At 35.0% G+C, this 21,157-nt stretch overlaps 1 protein-coding gene across 1 annotated transcript in view; it reads left to right on the top strand.

The window, feature by feature from the left end:
• LOC130448431 (uncharacterized) overlaps positions 1-20,172 on the top strand; it is a 28,340-nt gene extending 8,168 nt beyond the window's left edge. Inside the window, exons 2-3 of the mRNA XM_056785808.1 lie at positions 17,342-18,468; positions 19,073-20,172. Coding sequence (XP_056641786.1) covers positions 17,342-18,466 — 1,125 coding nt within the window. The 3' untranslated portion in view covers positions 18,467-18,468; positions 19,073-20,172. The remainder of the gene's footprint in view (positions 1-17,341; positions 18,469-19,072) is intronic.
• The last annotated feature ends 985 nt before the right edge of the window (positions 20,173-21,157 follow it).

The raw sequence follows: 21,157 nt of genomic DNA, 5'->3' as shown, positions 1-21,157 counted from the left end.
CTCGAGATTTTCAAAATATTTTGAGTTAGGTGTGACGGAAACAATTCATAAGTAACTCGAGCTCTATTGAGAACATTTTGAGGTTAGGTTTGATGAAAACAAGTCGAAAGTGACTCGAGATTTTCAAAATATTTTGAGTTAGGTGTGACGGAAACAATTCATAAGTAACTCGAGCTCTATTGAGAACATTTTGAGGTTAGGTTTGATGAAAACAAGTCGAAAGTAACTCGAGATTTTCAAAATATTTTGAGTTAGGTGTGACGGAAACAATTCATAAGTAACTCGAGCTCTGTTGAGAACATTTTAAGGTTAGGTTTGACGAAAACAAATCATAAGTAACTCGAGCTCTGTTGAGAACATTTTGAGGTTAGTGATACTTTCTGATTTTTAAAGAAATCAATTGTATCGAGGCCGTTTTATTAAGATTACAAAGGAATTTATTGCATCATTAGATAGTAAAATCATCCGCATTCGATTTGTGTGAGCGTAGAATGAATATCGACATTTATTTGTATTTATATTATAGTACAGTCAAATTTTACTATCAATTCGTCACTTAGTGAAGTCGTCGTTCGAGTTTTACTTTTTTAATAACATCCGCATACTATTTTGTATGAGGTTAGGGTGAAGGTTCGTATTAATGATATAGTACAGTCAAATTTGAAGTAAATTTACCCAATTTTATTTGTATCTATGAATTCCTTTATCAATTTCGAATCTATTGCGGAGATCAAGGGCGTAATAAATCTTCTACCACATCTCGACATCTTCGTAATGTAAACAAATTAAAAAATGTCGGTACGCCTCTGTAATTCATCAAACTTAATAATCCTTTCTGCATAGCGATCCTTTTGTAGTATTCAATGCCGCCCTGTTGCGAATCGGGAATGCGACGCCGGGCGTCAGAATGTTGAGCGTCACGTTACCATATTACGCCGTACAACGACGAGAGGCTTATTGTGAGGAGTTAGAAGACTGGAACAGCTTAACGAAATTGCAAAGAAATATTTTCAGCGAGCTGTATCAACTCGCAATCAGATTTTGTTTGCTTATTTGATTTTCGAGCGTCGCGTAACTTGGAATGTCTGATAACAGAAAGAAAAAACGCAGAAATAGAAAAATATGACGATTCAAATCGCACGTTCTGGTGTTATTTGATGAGAGATGGAGTCTGTACATTCTTCGATACAATATTTGTTGAAAAAACCGTTTGGTTAAAACAGAAATATCTACGGACGGACAATGCAATTACGAAAATACAAAATAGGATTGCCGCGAGTTGTTTATAACTTACTGAAACACATGTTCGAGTTCATTTGTTCGTATTTGCTGGAACGGTTTGATTTTCAGGGGACGATTTCATTAGCCTATATTTGTTCAACAAAGGGGTCGTGTTTCCGTTGATGCGGCTACGTATCCAGGGTTCATAGTGTATACAGAATAGCATTTCACGTATATGAAGGTGGTACAATAGATCGGACAGCATATTGTCGCTGTATAACTACAATATTTGAATACGGCGAGATACAACACAAAAAGTAGAAGAAAAACAATGAAATTTATTTTTATTTACTGAATACGTTCTATGCGTTTCGGTTCACAATAACTATAAATAAATTTCGAATACAAACATTATACAGTACAACTTCGTGAATCCGGAACCGCTTCGTACCGGATTTTAAATTTGAATGCATTTATTATGGCGCCATCTATCGCACAAAAACACATTTATAAAATAATAATGATAATAAAAATATTAAATATTTTATAAACATATTTTTTACGCTATTTTTATTAATGGTGTCGCCATCTAGTGTCAAATGCTGAAGTTAAAAATTACGATACGAACGAATCAGTCCCGATAGTTGTGCAATGAGTGGAGATTCTATATTGTTGTGGGGAAAAATATCAGAAATATGTTGAGAAGGTCCTCCAAAAGGAATATAGTGAACAGGGGTGTAACAAATAGAACGTTTTCCGTGAAAACTGGAATATTCTTAAACCGAACCAGTCCAGAACAACTCAGATGTAATGAGAGTGCAAAAACAGTCCATTAACAGGTTTTTAGATGAACAAATGGAAACAAATATTGAAATTTTAGTTTATTTCAAAATATCCACTGAGATCCAGACACTTTTGCATGCGTTTGAAGCATTTTTCCGATTCAAAACAAGCATCAGCTGCTTCTTCAGGTGTCGTTGACGTTTTCCAATTTATTTTTGATCTGGGGGCATAAGAAAGAATCATCGGGTGCTAAATAAGGACTGTACGGCGGATGAGGCATCAATTCGATGTTTTGACTGTTCAAAAATGTTTTTGTATGAACTAATTCGCGAAAGCTCGCATTGTCGAGGATCGTCTTCTGAAATTGGATTCCCTGATCTTTTCGAACACTTCTGGCAAACAAATGTTGGTGTACCATTCAAAATTGATTGCTCTACGTTGCCCTGATAGAACGGTGGCGATATGTCCAGATATTCCGATAAAACAAGCGACCATTTCCATAGAAATGCTTCGTACTCGAACAATTTTCATTGAATGTAGCTCGTTTTGAAAAACTCATACAGTCGATTGTTGTTTATTCGTCGCCTGTTACAAGATTTTTTGAACGATTGTCTGCCTCAATCTCAAGATATGTCCCATGATGATCTTGAAATGTCGTTATACGCACAGCATCGATGTTTTCTGGCACAACAGCCAATTGTGGAGGGCTGCTGCTTCTTCTTTCCGTCTTTTTTGATGCATACGATCTTCCTGCTCTTCACTGGATCTCCTCAATTTTACAAAAAACCTGTCCAGGTGACTATGGAAGAAGTGGAAGTTTTATAGTCATATGTCATATCGCACCCAATAGTTTTTAATTGTAGTAAAATAATCCCTGTTCTAAATTTAAAGGCTCTTTTTAGGTTTGACGAAAACAAGTCATAAGTGAATCGAGCTTTTCAAAATATTTTGAGTTAGATTTGACGAAAACAAGTCAATATATAGCAATATAATTGTTACAAAATCGGTAGAAATTTCCTGTACTAATATAGCCACTCCATTTATTTTTATTAATATATTTCGATAATAGAAGCCGGTGAATCCGGTCCTGTTCTAATATGTTGTCGAAGCTTAAGTTTGGTAGACACGCCTGGTATTTTCAAAATGTCCTATTGTTTACGGAAAACTAAAGATTTCCAGGAATCGAACATTCTAGAATGTGATGATAGAATATAAAAAGAAGCTCTAGCAGCTATAAGAGTCAGTCAACAATTTGATGCCATAGTGGTAACGAAAAGTGAACTGAACGGTTACATCTGGGTGCGTATGAAATAGAAAACTAAGATCTCCCGCAATTAAAACTATCCCCCATTCTAGACTTTTTAAAAGGAGTGGGCTTCTTCGAGTTCTTCAGTATCGCCCCAAATCCATACATACTAATCGGTGTATTTAAATAAATTAGTGTTAGTGAATAGCTTAGTGCGTGAGTTTAAGTGAATAGTAAGTGTATCAATAAATTACTTAAGTAACATACACCGTGTGTATAAATAAATCTCACCCGTTCTGCGACTGAGAACTGTTTGTTTAAATAAATAAGAACATAAGTGACTCGAGCTCTGTTGAGAACATTTTGAGGTTAGGTGTGACGAAAACAATTCATAAGTAACTCGAGCTCTGTTGAGAACATTTTAAGGTTAGGTTTGACGAAAACAAGTCATAAGTGACTCGAGCTCTGTTGACAACATTTTGAGGTTAGGTTTGATGAAAACAAGTCATAAGTGACTCGAGCTCTGTTGAGAACATTTTGAGATTAGGTTTGATGAAAACAAGTCATGAGTGACTCTAGATTTTCAAAATATTTTGAGTTAGGTGTGACGGAAACAATTCATAATTAACTCGAGCTCTGTTGAGAACATTTTAAGGTTAGGTTTGACGAAAACAAGTCATAAGTGACTCGAGCTCTGTTGACAACATTTTGAGGTTAGGTTTGATGAAAACAAGTCATAAGTGACTCGAGCTCTGTTGAGAACATTTTGAGATTAGGTTTGATGAAAACAAGTCATAAGTGACTCGAGCTCTGTTGAGAACATTTTGAGATTAGGTTTGATGAAAACAAGTCATAAGTGACTCGAGCTCTGTTGAGAACATTTTGAGATTAGGTTTGATGAAAACAAGTCATAAGTAACTCGAGCTGTTGTTCAAAACATTTTGAGGTTAGGTTTGATGAATACAAGTCATAAGTGACTCGAGCTCTGTTGACAACATTTTGAGGTTAGGTTTGATGAAAACAAGTCATAAGTGACTCGAGCTCTGTTGAGAACATTTTGAGATTAGGTTTGATGAAAACAAGTCATAAGTGAATCGAGATTTTCAAAATATTTTGAGTTAGGTGTGACGGAAACAATTCATAAGTAACTCGAGCTCTGTTGAGAACATTTTAAGGTTAGGTTTGATGAAAACAAGTCATAAGTGACTCGAGCTCTGTTGAGAACATTTTGAGATTAGGTTTGATGAAAACAAGTCATAAGTGACTCGAGCTCTGTTGAGAACATTTTGAGATTAGGTTTGATGAAAACAAGTCATAAGTGACTCGAGCTCTGTTGACAACATTTTGAGGTTAGGTTTGATGAAAACAAGTCATAAGTGACTCGAGCTCTGTTGAGAACATTTTGAGATTAGGTTTGATGAAAACAAGTCATAAGTAACTCGAGCTGTTGTTCAAAACATTTTGAGGTTAGGTTTGATGAATACAAGTCATAAGTGACTCGAGCTCTGTTGACAACATTTTGAGGTTAGGTTTGATGAAAACAAGTCATAAGTGACTCGAGCTCTGTTGAGAACATTTTGAGATTAGGTTTGATGAAAACAAGTCATAAGTGAATCGAGATTTTCAAAATATTTTGAGTTAGGTGTGACGGAAACAATTCATAAGTAACTCGAGCTCTGTTGAGAACATTTTAAGGTTAGGTTTGATGAAAACAAGTCATAAGTGACTCGAGCTCTGTTGAGAACATTTTGAGATTAGGTTTGATGAAAACAAGTCATAAGTGACTCGAGCTCTGTTGAGAACATTTTGAGATTAGGTTTGATGAAAACAAGTCATAAGTGACTCGAGCTCTGTTGACAACATTTTGAGGTTAGGTTTGATGAAAACAAGTCATAAGTGACTCGAGCTCTGTTGAGAACATTTTGAGATTAGGTTTGATGAAAACAAGTCATAAGTAACTCGAGCTGTTGTTCAAAACATTTTGAGGTTAGGTTTGATGAATACAAGTCATAAGTGAACAATATCAACCACGAAATTCGCGGCAACAGACTAAAAGTTGTGTTATTGTGTGTGAATATTGTTGATCGTAATCCCCTGCTAAGAAAAATGATACAATTATTTTTTAATTATCTAGATTGAAAAATGCTCCTCCGAATTTAAGACTATAATTGAAAGTAGAAAAATTAGCATCCTTAGTTCCACTCCCTCGCTTCATATTTCCATAAAAAATGGCTAATTTGTTTTAAAGCTACTTCTCGTCTTGAGATAAGTCATTATTTTAAAATCTCTTGATGAAAATAAAAGCTTTTATTCAAATATCTTTCAAGCTCGAAGTTTGTCGTACCATTATTTTTTGGAATAAATACAATTCCTGTAATTTCACTCGAGTTGGGATAAATGAGACTGAAAATAAAAGACAGTCGGAATAGATTTTTAAGAGGAATATTTCGAAATTTTACAATACGGAAAGAAATCTACAGTAGATATTCCCAATGTGATTGGTCTTTGGAGGTCGACATGACTTTAAAATTAACCCTTATCAACGAACAAAAGTTTTTATTTGAAAATATCAAATCACGTAACTTGAATGAGTTTGTAGAAGATAATTTCCATAATGACTCACACTTCGAGAAAATAGGGATAGAGGTTTCGTCCTCTACATAACAATATCTGCACATTGCGCACCCTCTGCTAAACCTAGCGTCCATTGACGCGACAGTGTCCCGACAGGACTTCTGTTGGTATTCATAGATTGTTGTTATTTAGCTAAATACATTCATCAGATCCTCTCTGGTCATAGTTTCCCAGATGTGTCTGTAGATAGTCCAAGAAAGTGGTTTTAGCCCTATCTATCTTCTTTTCCAATGCTTTCTCTATTGTTCTGTATTTAATACCACAAAAGGGTTCAGGTCCTATGAAGGGTTCAGGTCTGCCCCTAATTTAGCAAATTTACCATATATTAAGTATCTCCGGCGTGTCCCGTAATCCATAATTTTATTGCCTAGCTTGTTTAGCTGGTTCAGACTTTCTCTAACCAGCTTGGATCTTATGACATTGGAACTTAGAGCTCTAACGGCTGCTTGACTATCGGAGAACAGGATTATGATGCCTTTGTGTGATGTTGACTTTGTGTGTGGAAATCTTAATTTTACTATTCTCAGTTTCGAAAAAGCCATATATAAAAAAAAATCTAATAATATAAATATCGAGAAAAATAAAGGTTTACGTAGTGGGATTGTGGCAAAATCAAACACCAAAGCGTACTAACTTTAATATATTTCCGAGCTAAAATTTATTCAAATTAATTAGTTATAAGTATTCGAAACCTCGGAAATATATTAGAGTTAGTACACTTTGTTGTTCAATCCCACTATGAAAATGCTCATAGTGTAGCTGGCAAAGACTCCAGTTCACATATCTTGTTAATTATACTTATAAATGTAATTCTTAAGGGCCTATCTTTGGTGCTTCACGGACTTTTGAAGCACGTAAATTATATACTGACAAATTACTGGAAGATGATTTTGAACTGAAATTGGTTAAGCTTTAATGCGCCGTCTGCTTATCATTTGATTCGATTTGGAACGATTGCGCAAGCGTTTCCCAAACTAATTGTCTTCTACGAATTCATCACATTAATTGATTCGATATTTTCAAATAAAAAACTTTTGTTAGTTTATTAAAGTTAATTTTTAAGTTGTGTCAACCCCCGAAAACCAATCACATTGGAGATTCCTATTGTAGAATATATTGGTGTTTTATATTGCCACAATCCCACTACGAAAACGCTCGTTAACAAGATATATACGGGAATAATAGAAATATTCATAACAATGGCTTAGAGTAAACGGAGGATCAAAAGATACGAACTTTAAATTAAAAGAAAAAACAGAAAGAGGATATGGATCTTGAAGGATTCCATGGAGTTCATAGAAATGACATATGGAAAATCCTAAAATATATAAAAATCGGCTAAGCAGAACCGGACTTACAAGCATTTTTTCATAGCAACTACCCCATCTATTATTTTAGCAAATGGCGCTAAATTTGGTGAAATCAAGTACCACTTAATTGGATGAATTTTGAAAAGGTGTAATATAATTCCAAAATATGGTCGGTGGCTGGTATATAGTTAAAATTTTCTGCACGACTATGAGTAATGGTAACTATCTGGTCTAGTTGCTATATTCTCTAAAACAATATGAAGTGTGAACAATTGCTATCATATTCTGCACTACCGTTGCACTCCCAACTTCTCTAAAGACCTTTTGTTGTATTTATTTCCTAACTTTATGTCACACGTGCTGGCATTGACACATTAAAAGACAAGAATATCTGTAATGTAGTCCAAAGACTCATTGTATAAAAATTTTTATCCAATATTACGTAATATGTAGGGTTATGTTAAAGTAAAACAGAAAATTAAAGATTTATTAAAAAAAAATAAAAACCAAAACTGATTCTTCCAAATTGTTTATCCAGAAACCTTTCAACTAAGACCATAATGAGGTGGTATACCATCTTGTTGGAATCAAATATTGAGATTCAAGTTTTTGAAGGTTGGGCAAACTAAGACATCCGTTAATGTCCGTTTTAAAGAGCATACAGCTCATTAAAAATACAGAGGAACCGAAAAATCCGGTATTGCCGAGCATGCTGCAAGTCGGAATCATGAAATAAATATAAATAATGTTAAATTGTTAAATTGGAAATAAGGAAAAAGGTGTGAAATCGAGGGGAACGACACAGTTAATGATTGAACGACACAGCGTTGGTGTATTCGTTTTAATAGTGGAGATTTGACCCTTCGTACTCGCTCAAGTAGCTCTTTAGCGTGGGATTTTGAGGAATTTGAGGTACCATACATTATTAGGTACGATCTAGAGTCTAGCGAAACGTCGTGTAGATGTGCGTGAAGAACTTCTTACCTTTCCCAATGATGATCGTTTTTTTTAATCGATTTTTCTTAACATTCCAAACTTAGAAAATCAGTGGTTAGACAAAGGGCTATAATCAGAACTAGTCGCGAAAAGAGGTGGATACAAGCAGTCTTCTTGAGTACCTGGAGGAATTATGAAGGTTTAGTGTACTTAGAAATCAATCTAATGCGAATGTTGGATGTTGTATCGGAGAAATATTCAGGGTTAATTAATCGAAAAATCTTACAAAAACATATTGGGAAACTAAGATGGAATAAGATAGAAGAACTCCTACAACTTCTACCACTTCCAGCATTCACTTTTTGCGCCACGAAAATTACTATTTATTCAAATTTGAATCCAAAGGAGATGTTCCAATGAAAGGTCTCAAAGAGCTTGCTTGAATTAAAGGTATAGAATACGATAGATCCATTAATGAACGATACCAAAGAGAATGACCAAGAGAAAACCAATTTCTCTTTGAAAATAGTTTTCACTTCTTTCTTCGAAAGCTACACATGCAACATGCATTTTCCGTTTTGTACCATTGCAGTTGAGTTTCAAATATAACACAGCAACTGTTTGTCTAAACTCTGGATTGGATCTGAACTGCGTATTTTCCCACTAACCAATCTTAACTCCTCCCAAGATTTGATGAGATTTTGTTGAGGCACATTTATTTCTTTTGTTTGGGCACTGCTAACTAACAAATAATTCGTCACGATGGATCAATATCGTCGATGATGCTTTATCTTGTCCAAATTTCCGGTCAATATGCGATGTATCGCACTTTTTTCAGTCGACGATCATCTAGTTTTGTGGATTTTCTTCAACATTTCTGGAGTCGTCACCTCTTTTGGTCGACCTCACTCAGAGTGGTATTTTTCAAGCAACTACCGCCGTCTCTAGGTCAAGCCAGGTACTTCTAGAAATGTTATTGTATAGTTTTTGATAAATTAGTGTATAACATCTCAACTGTCGAATTTGTCTTTATAATTTTGGGCTAATGTGCTCAATATGAGATGACCTAGCTCAGTAGTTTCATCGGCTCCGATTTCATGTCCCATTTGCGTATAATAAAAAGAAGTTTCAATTTTTTAGTAATCGGTTTAACATAGTATTATCATCCAATTTAATACCATCTGGTTGTGGTATCATCTGCGGAAAAGATACAAAAAGTATCGATAGTTTCCGATAAATGATTAACAAAAGATAGTAGTGGATGCAATAAATATATTATTGAATCATTTTAATACACAATTCTACACATCTATCATCGAATCATCTCTTTTGGTTTATGACTTGTGAAATAAGCGGACCATTAATTTAAATACTGTCCACGTTTTCGGTCTCTAGAACTATAGAAATGACAAATGGAGACGAAGACAAATTTCTAGAATTTCCTTATATATAGTGAGACGTGAGGGGTCCATTCAACCGATTCCACGGATATTGGGAGATAATGACAATAAGATACCGTTGTCGAATAAAGCCATTTTGGAAATTACCGAGACTAAGCAATTAAATCAAGCGTGTTTGCAGTAGACGTCGGAGGCGGCGAGTTTCCTTATTTCTGTCTTAGAATATAACGGATACCGCCCCCCCGTCAAGTAGATTACACTCAGGGCTGTTAATTTTCGAAACATCATGTATACAGTGTGTACATAAATTTGTTGTTAAGTTTTCGTGAAAAAATTCCTCATGATTAAAAATATAAAATACCATAAATGGATGTCAAAATTTGGCAGTAGTATACGAGGTTTGTAAAAAATGTAGGTTTTGTCATCAAACAACTGTCAAATATTTGACACAATCAACAATAAATTAGAACAAAACTAGAACCGGAACCACCTAACTACAAGGGGATAAATCTGCCGGATACAACAATGCATCTCGTTACAAATATTATCAAAAACAAAATAAATTTGATTATAAATCTATAGCAGCAAGGATTCGGACTCGGTGAGATCCAGTATTTATCCTACGGCAAATTTCTATGCTTCATTAACCTCACGAAAGCGTTTGATCGTATTAAACTGGAAGATGTTATCCACCTATTGTGCAAAGGAGACATACAGATCAATATAATCCATACCATGAATTTTGGGCTCGCATTAATGGAAAAGTAGCAAAACCCATACCACTCAGTAGATGTTTTAGACAAGGAAACTCGCTTAGTACCATGGTATGGCAAAGAAATCAAATATTGCGCTATGTCAAGATTATTGAATATCTCGATTGAAAAAACAAAAAATACATGACATGAAAAGGGTCTATTGGTTGCAAATTAGAACTAGAATTGTAATTGACGTAACCATGAAGATCTAAAAGATGATATCAGAGTAGAAGCAACCAGAGAAAAGAAGGCCAACAAAGACACGAATTTAAAAACCAACAATCAGACTTTTACATCAGAAATGAGGCAATCAAAAACGAAATGACTCTTGGAGAACTCAGACACGAAAATTCTCAGTCAGATCTCGGGGGAAAAGCTACTAGACCGGTAAAAAAGTGGAAACTTTAGTTCAAGTTATATAGATAACCATAATGAATTTGTTAGGTTAGGTAACAGCGTTGAAATAGCAAAGGATAAATCTCCAATTGGAACACGATGTAGACATCGACCACGAACGAGGTGGAGTGAGAATTTAGAGCCTGGATAAGGGAATGTATCGAAGAAGGAGCAGGCGATAGACCTTTACAAAAGTTGTCATGGCTTTACGATTTTATTATAAAAAGGGTGTCGAAGTTATTGAAAATCGTTGGGGTTGGGAAATGTGTATGGAGCTGAACAGGGATCAATCTGAAAACTAAATATATTTTTTTCCAAAAATTTTTGTGTTTCTTTTGTTGGGCCAGATACTTCTGCGACCATCCTCGTATATCCATTTTATTTACAATAATGGCAGCGTTGTTAGAGAGTAGTAAATATATACAGGGTGTTCGGCAGATCGTTGAACATAGGAAGGGGTCATTTTAAAAATCCAGGACTTAAAAAAACATTTTATAGAATTTTTTTTGTTTTTTAGAAATTTTGTCACTTTCGTACCTGTGACCCCCTGTAACTTTTTCATTTTTATAGATAGACCCAAATTTTTTTATTTATTAGAATCTTGGTGAATGGCATGGCCAATGAAAATTAATATCGGGCGCGAATTATTGCTAGCTACTAACTTGTGGACCGCCGAACTCCAAAGTTAAAAAAAATTTTGAACTTCAACTTTGCGTTAGGTTTAAAAAAAAAGTAAAGGTGATAGGAAGCTTTCGATTTTTCGAAAACATCACTGGAGTGTAGGCTTTCTAACGGTATATAATTCGTTTCGATGACTTTTTCCTAACCGGAGTTGTATTTTTTTTTTACGTAGTTGGACCATTTCGACGAAATTCTACTACAGTGGAAATACGCAACCGATGCGGAGCTTGCATAACAAATGAGGGGCGCCAATTCGAACAAAATTTAAATTAAATGATGATTTTAACTGATTTTAAAATAAATAATTCAAGTTTTGATACGTTTGTTCCGTTATTTTAATCCTTGTTTAGATTTTAGAAAAAATCTGTAACTTTACATGAAGTCGAATTTCGTCGAAATGATCCTACTATGTAAAAAAAATTACAACTCCGGTTAGGAAAAAGTCATCGAAACAAATTACATACCGTTAGAAAGCCTACACTCCAGCGATGTTTTTAAAAAATCAGAAGCTTACTATCATCTTTACTTTTTTTTTAAACCTAACGCAAAGTTGAAGTTCAAAATCTTTTTTAACTTTTCTTTGGAGTTCGGCCGTCCAGAAGTTAATTTTCTAGCAATAATTCGCGCCCGATATTAATTTTTATTGGCTATGCCATTCACCAAGAATCTAATAAAGAAAAAAAATTGAGTCTATCTATAAAAATAAAAAAGTTAGAGGTACGAATGTGCAAAATTTCTAGAAAACAAAAAAAACTCTATAAAAAGTTTTTTTAAGACCTGGATTTTTTTATTGCCTAAATAGATACAAAATGCCCCCCCCCTGTCTTCCTATGTTCAACGATCTGTCGAACACCCTGTACATATAAAGGTACCAAGGTGGATAGTATATGCTGACTAGTTAGAACAAAAACCAATTTATTGGAGCTTGCAGGAAATTTTGAATATTGTACACTATTTGTTAAACTGAAAATCCAAGTTTTCGAGAAGTATTCTTCCCATCATCAGGGAAAATTCTTTCGCCAAGACTTTATTTATCCTCAAATTGAACTTCCTGAGTATGCAATTTCCAAAATTTGGTTAATTCATTTTATTATTTTATTGAAATAATCGCGAACCAAAAAAATTAGTGAGGGAAACGCTACATCTACGGTTTTTTTTTCAGATATGCTAAATCTCATCCTACCTATTCTTCTTAACACCAAAATACACTCTCTCAAAGTCGCTTTAACAGGATAAAGCCTTCGACAGAAATCTCTATCTATGTTCACTTTAAAACGATCCAGTAGAACATTTCAATTTGCGTCGATTTAAATTCCAGCGGCGCTACATACTTTTTTATGTAAAATGTGCCCACAAAAGTAATTCGAGTGGTGCCTATCGTGTGGAGATGCTTGTAGATAACTTCTGCAGGCTGTGGTGCCTTGGTATCTGATACAACAGGCTTCCACTTCTTCAACGAAATGAGTCTGGCTGTGGAGTAGGTCTTGCAAAAACTACTCAAAGCTTATAGTATTGGTAAAACAGATTCAGGTCGGCGACCAAATCAATTCTGGATTGCTTATAAGTCGAACTGGTATTGAGCCGAGCAACTTCAGGGTATGCTTGGGAGCCGAGCTTCAAATGTGCGGAAGATGGACGAATCTGGTTCTTGTAGATGATTAGAAGCTGTTACGTGGTCTCGAAGAGGACTCCAAGATTTTCTGCCTTGCCTAAATCGGCCACGTGACTATGCCAGGACATGTAGCTTCCAACCTCAACGCCCAAAAAGCAAATTTTCGGCGATTGTGATATTTTACTTCCAGGTCCTTCTCAATATTTCTCCTGGGTGGTTTATTAATTTGATGAATGTCACATAGAGCCGAAGTAACTTGATTCCAATTATTTTGATCTTAGAGGCGAGAGAAGTGGTTTCTTTTGCAAGGCAATCGGTTCGTTATCTATAATACCAACTATTGAATAATTCAAGTATGTTGTGGTGCATTGAAGATTCTTGGTATCAAAACTGTAAACCAAAAAAATTTATTCTACGCATCTCTAAAAAAATTGTAAAAAAGTTTTTCGTACGTCACGATTTTTAAATATTCAAAGTCAAATGTCACCAAAATGAGTAGTTTTAAATCTTCAATTTTATTAACATTCACAATAAATTTTGTAGAGGATCAAACGCGGAATGAATTTTACATCAAATACTGTCTTATTCTTTTCGGAATCGTCACCTCACCCTGTATATAAATTGCAGTCTCGTAATTTTCAAAATGTAGCATTGTCATTCCTAATTACACCAAATTTATTAATGTGAATTATTTGAGAGTGATAATTCTCATTATATATATTTATTTATACACTAAACTATTCACTATGTACTAAACACTGCACTAAGACTTATTACTAAACACTAATTTATTTAAACACACCGTTTACTTGTCTATTTCGATGTGTTCGGGGTGACTTTAGATCAACTGACTACTTCGGCTGTTAGAGGCTCGTTTAAATACATTTTAATCATATCCAGAAAGTTCGAAATCTCTAATTTGCCGTAAAGGCCTTTTTAGAACCGTATTTATAAATAGAGGTCCCGAAAGACGTAAGCATCTTATAAATATAATACAAATAGTTTCCGCTTTATGAAGACTTTCTGGGGATTTTACACGGCGCGTCTACCAAACTTTAGATTCCGTTAACGTAATCGAACAGAACGTATTTCACGATCTATGTCTGTAGACGAGTTCGTTACAATATTTAGTACTGAAAATATGCCGAAAGTACATCTGGAATAATCTTTTTTGGAGGTTCAGACATGATATTAGATGCTGTTAAATAATGGAACAGAAAGGGCTTCACGGTCTATGTTGGTAGACGAGTTCGTCACAATATTTAGTGCGAAAAATATGCCGAAAGTATTCAGTATGACTTAAGAAGGAATTGTCTGACCATTATAAAGAAAATAAACAATTTTTTGTTTATACAAAGCTATTTAATTTTGTGTTATTACATTTTTATTATTGAACTCTTAAATTTTGTGCCCACTAGGGAGCGTATGAAGACTCACCTTATAATAATTAAGAAAAAACTCGATCTACGTCAATGATTTTATATTTTATCCCCGTTTTCTGTGCCGGATTTCGCATCTCTCCCTTTATTGACGAAAGAACTTTAATTTGACAGATTGTCATCTTGCCGTCTCGTTATTCTCCAAACTTTGTAATGTATAATAAAATGGAATACTACCAAATGCAAATTAATTAGTGGTAAAGCCTGAGAGTTGGAGCTAAGCGAGATTATTAGCTTTTCTTATACAAAATATGAGAATATCTTTTGGGGATGTTTTCACGATATTAAACTTTTCGGATTATGCTCGAGTTTGACCAATACACTGACTTTAGACGATCGCCGAAACAACTTTTATGTATAAAAAAAAGAAGAGCTAATCTATCGGACGCATCACTGAAATTTTATTAGTTAAAAATCTCTTCTGATGAGAATTTTTAATCAATCACTATTTATACAAGGAAACCAGCAAGTCATATCTTTTCAGTTTTTGAAATTGTATAGCTCCTTCGATGTACTTAAGCCTTTTACTGATATGAGTAGGACATTCGCAGAGATGCTTTGCTGTTTCTATGGATTACTCGCAGAATCTGCAGGTGTCGACTTCTGCCAAGCCCATGGTCTTAAAGAGAACAAAAAGCAAAAATAAAATAAGACCTGGACGAAATGGGAGAAACTGGATGAGATAGAAACTTGTCATTTCGAAACCAACAGCTGCAAACGGTAGACTGGGGTTTCACCAGACGCCAAACAGAAGGAAAGTAAGTCATACGTGTTATTCACTAGTCAAATAAAGATAAAGAAGCCCCATCTATGTGTGACTCAACTTGTCTCAAGCCAGGTGTCTCTATCCATCTTCTCAGAGTCTGTCTAGCAAACAGTTCGCTTCGAGAAGTAATAGCAAACAATTTTGGTTATATCAAGAAAGAGTTTTGGGCCCATTTGTGGATTTTCCGATCTCAATTTGGCGAGCAAGTCCTTCGTTTATATCCGGACATCCAAACGAGCTGGATCACTCCAGCATAAGCTTAGAGCAGACCGTTTTATTACTTCTATGGTAGTTTTGCTATCTGTACTTCTATGGCGTCGATTGAATATCGCGTCACAGCAAATACCATGGTTTGGAAGATGGTAATATCACATGCTACCTTTGGTTTAGCTTGCCTATGAGGATATTTAGCTTGTATGGCATCCAAAGGTAGAAAACCCAGAAAGACTTCAAGAGTCCAAGACTACCATACTATGGCTCCACACGTGAGAATGGACTTAACCATTAAGGTGTACATTAAGTGGAGGATCTTAGGTGAAAGAACAATCGATACCGTTTTAGTAATTGTTACTTGCGTCCATTAAATCAGTGTCAAAATTCGTTGTTCATAATATTGGAAAGAGAAAAATTTGATTGCGATTGTTCCTGCTTCAATCGGAATGCTCTTGTCAATTGAAAAATATCGAGATTTAGATGGATCTCTTTATGTTGAAGATTTTCAATTGTTTTTACCATAAAGTTTAATATTGAACATATTTGAAGTTGAAGAATTCCCCACACCCAATGGTAGTAAAAGTCTTTATATTCTAGAGACTACAACAAGTAATATTTAGATGGTAATGGTCTAAAAGTAATGGTGGTTGTTGTAGATATAGAATTTTGATTTATTTATAATATCTTGGAGCATTACACCTTCTCCATTGGTATGTGTACACACTCGCCTGGATAAATACACGGATGGATGCGAAGGACATTCCACCACGACATGGCATTTCGACAGGTCCTCATCGTAGTTCGTGTAGAGTTTCGCACGTAGACTTCTTCCTCTCGCCAAAGTTGTATGGCAGATTCGAGAGGTCTTTGCTTTTAGTTAAGAGTTAGCCTTTTGGCTATACACTCTTATCTTCGCGATTGTCTGGTCGTCCTAATGTGCGAGTCTTCGCTGGTTTTTCTGTATTTTTTTTACTGACTCAACCTATCGAACGATAACTCGTGTTCTTTGTCTTGCTGATGCTGTTGATTTTTCAGCAGTTGGTGCGTAGCTGCCTCCTGGTTGAGGAGTTTTCGTGGCCGGTTTTTTAGCTTCTGTCTTCTTCGGATTTCTTGGGCATCCCCTGTAGTTGACCATGAGCTTCCGATCACAGTTTGTGCATTTAGTTTTCTTTGAGGAAATATACTTAATTAATCATCTTTAGTTGGACTTGAATGGAAAGAAAATTATCTAGACTGTGCTCGAGTTTGAAAATATTTACCAGGCGGGGTAAAATTTATGGAAATATACGTTCTGACACAGACATTTAAAACTTTTGCGTTATAAATTTTAATATAACTTACCATCAATTTTCAGAGAGAAGTGGGGAATTACCATTTGCATTTACTTACATAGAAAGCAAACTTTCAAAAGTTTAAATAAGAAATTCAAAGTTTCCAACACAGAACGGTAAACATGCTTACTTGTAGATTTATCTATTTATGTTAGAGAAAGAGTGAATGCAGTAATTTCAGAGAAGCAACTGAGAAAAACTAACACATAAGCTCAATTAATTCTGATGGACTTGCAGTTTTTCACACCAAGAATAAAATAAATAAAAGCTGACACAAATTTCGATTTGCAATAAACGGCAGATCGATGAGAATGTCTTGAAACGTCTTCCAAAGCTCTACACCATTCAAAATTTGTTCAGTTACTCACAATACTCACATACTCACAATTCCCCAAGATCCATATGAACTTTTTAGGGGTCGTTTCCTTCATCCCTTCGTTGTTTTATGTCAGGGGAGTTTCCTCTTGTGGAGTATTTTCAGTATTAAATTCTTTTTTTGTATATCCTCTTCCAAAAGTATCTCTTCGCTGTTTAATGTCTTGGGTTCCAGTGAACATTCATCTCATCTATATCTGACGTGATTTAGTTCAGCATCTACTTTGAATTTTTTTTTTCCAGATGACTTCTACCAACGAGCATTTGCCTCAACCTCCAAAACAAAGAATTTCCCCGCTGGAATTCCGTAATACCGATTTGGTATCGAGACTTTTGGCTGCAACTCCACCGTATCTATACAACATGTCGTTACTTCCAAACACTTACTTCTTCAGTGAAATGCTGAGATCGTTCGTACAAGCTAAAGCAGAAAGATCGCAGTCGTTTCATCCTCCGATAAGAAGATCGAGAAAAAGAAATTGGACAACGTCGAGGACAGAATGTTTCCTTAAGCCTCCGAACGAATCCAAATCGGAAGAGGTGGTTCAACAAGATAATTCAATTGATTGGATGTTGAAGAGTAATAAGAAAACTGAGGAAAATCCTCTGGAACTCACTATGAACAAAGACGTAACTGAATATTTTCAAAATAAAACTGAAAATTTCAACAAAATCGAACAAAATAATCCCGAGGTTTATTCTAATATGCATCACAACATCTCCCAAGATAATCCTCAAAATTTAGTTTTACCTCCACCTCCGCCTATGTGGTATCCTCCTCTATATCCAGCGCCTCCTTACGGCATAGATCCGCTGCATTTTTTCATAGATCTCCGAGTTTCAGGTCACATATACGATAAAAAGAATAACAAAGATAACGAAACTCTAACTAGCGAAAATTCATCGAAAGATAAAATTCCGCATACGGAAGTTTCAAATTTCGATTCAGAATCAATTACGAGTTCCTTTAAACAAACAAGAAATTGTTCGGCATTCTCAGTACCAGTACCAAGTGGTAGTAAATCAACGAACCCCATAAATCTATCGGAAAAAGAAACTAAATCTACGAAATTCGATGTAAAATCCATGGGATTTGATAAAACTACAAATAAAACAAGCACCAACTATGTTATGTCGAACATAACGAACATTTATAAAAATATAAACGGATCTAGAAATGATAATATCGAAATTAAAGAAGAAAACGAAGAAAAGAAAGTTAGAGATTTGAGAGCTGTTATTGGTTTGGAATTAGTTGTTGACTATATGAAACAGAAGCCCGAAAAACATACAAATGACGAATCTTCCGTTTCTTCCGATATAGAATCCGTGGGGAGTCCGACGTTAGAGGTTGTAGACGAAAATTAGGGGTAAGTTTTTTAGAAAATATCATAAACAATATTGAAATAACTGTAATTTGTTAATTTCGAATAGCTACCAGGTCGAGTTCAATACGTTAACTGCTTCTCAATTGGAAAGGTAACACTGGAAGTTTACAAGTTCATCTCTATATTATTTGTATGTGGAAACTTTATTCAAACTGATGAATGGATGAAAACACAAAAATTTTGGGATTTATTTCCTTTTAGTTCCATACTGTTCTATACCCTTTTTATAACTGAAGAATTTGGATCCACCAGAATGGAGCAGCCGCTTATACGTCCAATAGATGATGTAGATTGGCCTCCACGCATTCCCGATTCAAAACCTATGGACTTTTCCAATTAAAAGATAATATTCGTCACGTAGAATAACTTTCGAGCATTCATAGACTTGATTAAATGAATACCGTCGACGCAACGGTTTACATTTGGAGTGTTAATGCTTTCCAATCATCAACAAAGTCTTCGATTTTATGTTCAAAAATTATTAGGAGTAAACTTTCGTATTGCCTCAAGAACCTACTCAAAATTGTATACCAAATCTTCAACCATAATTTTTTCTCGACCTCTTACAAATATTTTTCATTTACAGATATCTTATTGGGATAACCAGATTCTACAGGAAACATCAAAACTCTTTTTAGGAAAATCACAACTTTCAAACTATTTTTTGGAGAGGCGAAATTCGCACAATTTTATAGGTGAATTTTTTATTTTTTGGAAGAAGAAATGCATTTTTAAACTACAAAATCATATCACATATACTACGTTCATTATTATACAGGGTATATCACGATGAATTGAGTCAACATTTACGTACGACTTCCGGTTATAACATTAACAAGCTTCAGGCGTTATTCATAGAAATTATGGTAAATTTTGACCTGACTATTCGTTTAATGGAGGACTGAATCAAAATTCTCAAAAACAAACTGTCAGGAGTTATCATAGAAAATATAATTTGATTTTTTTTAAAAAAATACTACCAGTATTTTTTGATCATTGTAAGGGTGGTTTCAAAAGTTCGTAGACTAGCAAATATTTTTTTTTTCATAGAATTTGATGTTATTATTCAATATAGTTGCGTTACAATGATTCAATACCATTCTTTTGGTACGATTTGTTTTCAGCCTCAAAATAACCTCCATTTGCACCACCACAAATATTTTTTGCCCAGCGAGCATCCTCTTGAGATCCGAGAGCAGGGGAAAGTAGCTGGGGTCTAGATCTGGACTATAGTGTGGATTTGGAAGCCTAATTCATACAATTTTCTCATTATTTTCATTGATTTGTGACACGTTGCATTGCCTTGATATAACACTTTGAATTGAGCTTCCATATACCCAAATATTCATTCCAGGTATGTCCAACACGTTCCTTTAGATTTTTAGCGTCTTCATTTCGACGATAGCCTCGATTTATTAACACACGAAAATATTTTTCATTCAATTTCACTCAAAATAGTTGTCAAATATATAAACGTGATTTTTGAAGGCTAGCGTTAACTACAAATCATACGGGTTTAATATTTGTAGCGTCATCTATGTGTCTAGTCTACGAACTTTTTTATCGGTTAATAGTTCATCGTTTTCGTTATGTTTTGTAAATAATATTAATCGGTTGCTGAAAATAAAGTGTAATTTTAATCTAGTCAATATTTATTTGTAAAAATAAATGGTACTTGGAAAATTTGAGATTTGTTTTATTTCTTGTAGTGTAGATATTTTCACAATTCGAAATCTAGCAAGCGCGGTTTCAGATCCTCGGTTTGGAGGGGTCAGGAATTAAGATTAAAAAAAGAAATAAATAAAACCAAAGAAAAAGTAAAACTGTAAGACTTTCAATAGGTAAATTGACTGAAAACCATCAAATCCATATAAGAAATTATAATATCAATATTTCTATGAATAAGAAGATGGTCCCAGAACCACCTGACCCCCCTTTTAGCTCCATACACGATGTTCAATAACTTCGACGCCCTTTTCATAATAGAAATCGTCAAATCCATTAACAGCCGACATCATCTCTTGATTGCTGGAAAATCATTGGCCAACCAGCCATTTTTACAAGTCTGGGAAGAAAAAATAATCCAAGAAGGCTAAATCAGGCGAATAAGGTAGCATTTCAAACTTTAATCTATTAATTTTAGCAATTGCAATAGATGATGTGTGAGCTGATGCATTGTCTTAACGAAACAACACTTTCTCTGAACCAAATACAGCCGTTGTTGATTTATTTCTTTGCAATAAGGTCGCATAATACTCGCCGTTGTTTCCTTCCCTGCATCTGAAACGATCTTTGCCTTCTTTGGAGCCGGTTCTTCCTTTTCAGTCCCTTTTATTTCTGTGAAACATTGCCAAAGACTTGATGGAAACATCTTAACGCGAATCCCATGACCTTGCCTGCGGATGGAACGGTTTCTGCATTCTTTGGAGCCGGTTTTCCCTTTTCAGTCCGTTTATTTCTGTGAAACATTGCCAAAGACTCGATGGAAACATCTTAACGCGAATCCCATGACCTTGCTTGTAGATGGAACGGTCTTTGCCTTCTTTGGGGCCGGTTTTCCATTTTCAGTCCCTTTCATTTCTGTTATATATTACCAAAGACTCGATGGAAACATCTTAACGCGAATCCCATGACCTTGCTTGTAGATGGAACGGTCTTTGCCTTCTTTGGG

Source organism: Diorhabda sublineata, chromosome 8 (assembly GCF_026230105.1).
Source record: "Diorhabda sublineata isolate icDioSubl1.1 chromosome 8, icDioSubl1.1, whole genome shotgun sequence".
Taxonomy (NCBI): Eukaryota; Metazoa; Arthropoda; class Insecta; order Coleoptera; family Chrysomelidae; genus Diorhabda; species Diorhabda sublineata.
The sequence above is the reverse complement of the archived record's forward strand: the minus strand, read 5'-3'. Positions and strand labels throughout refer to the sequence as shown.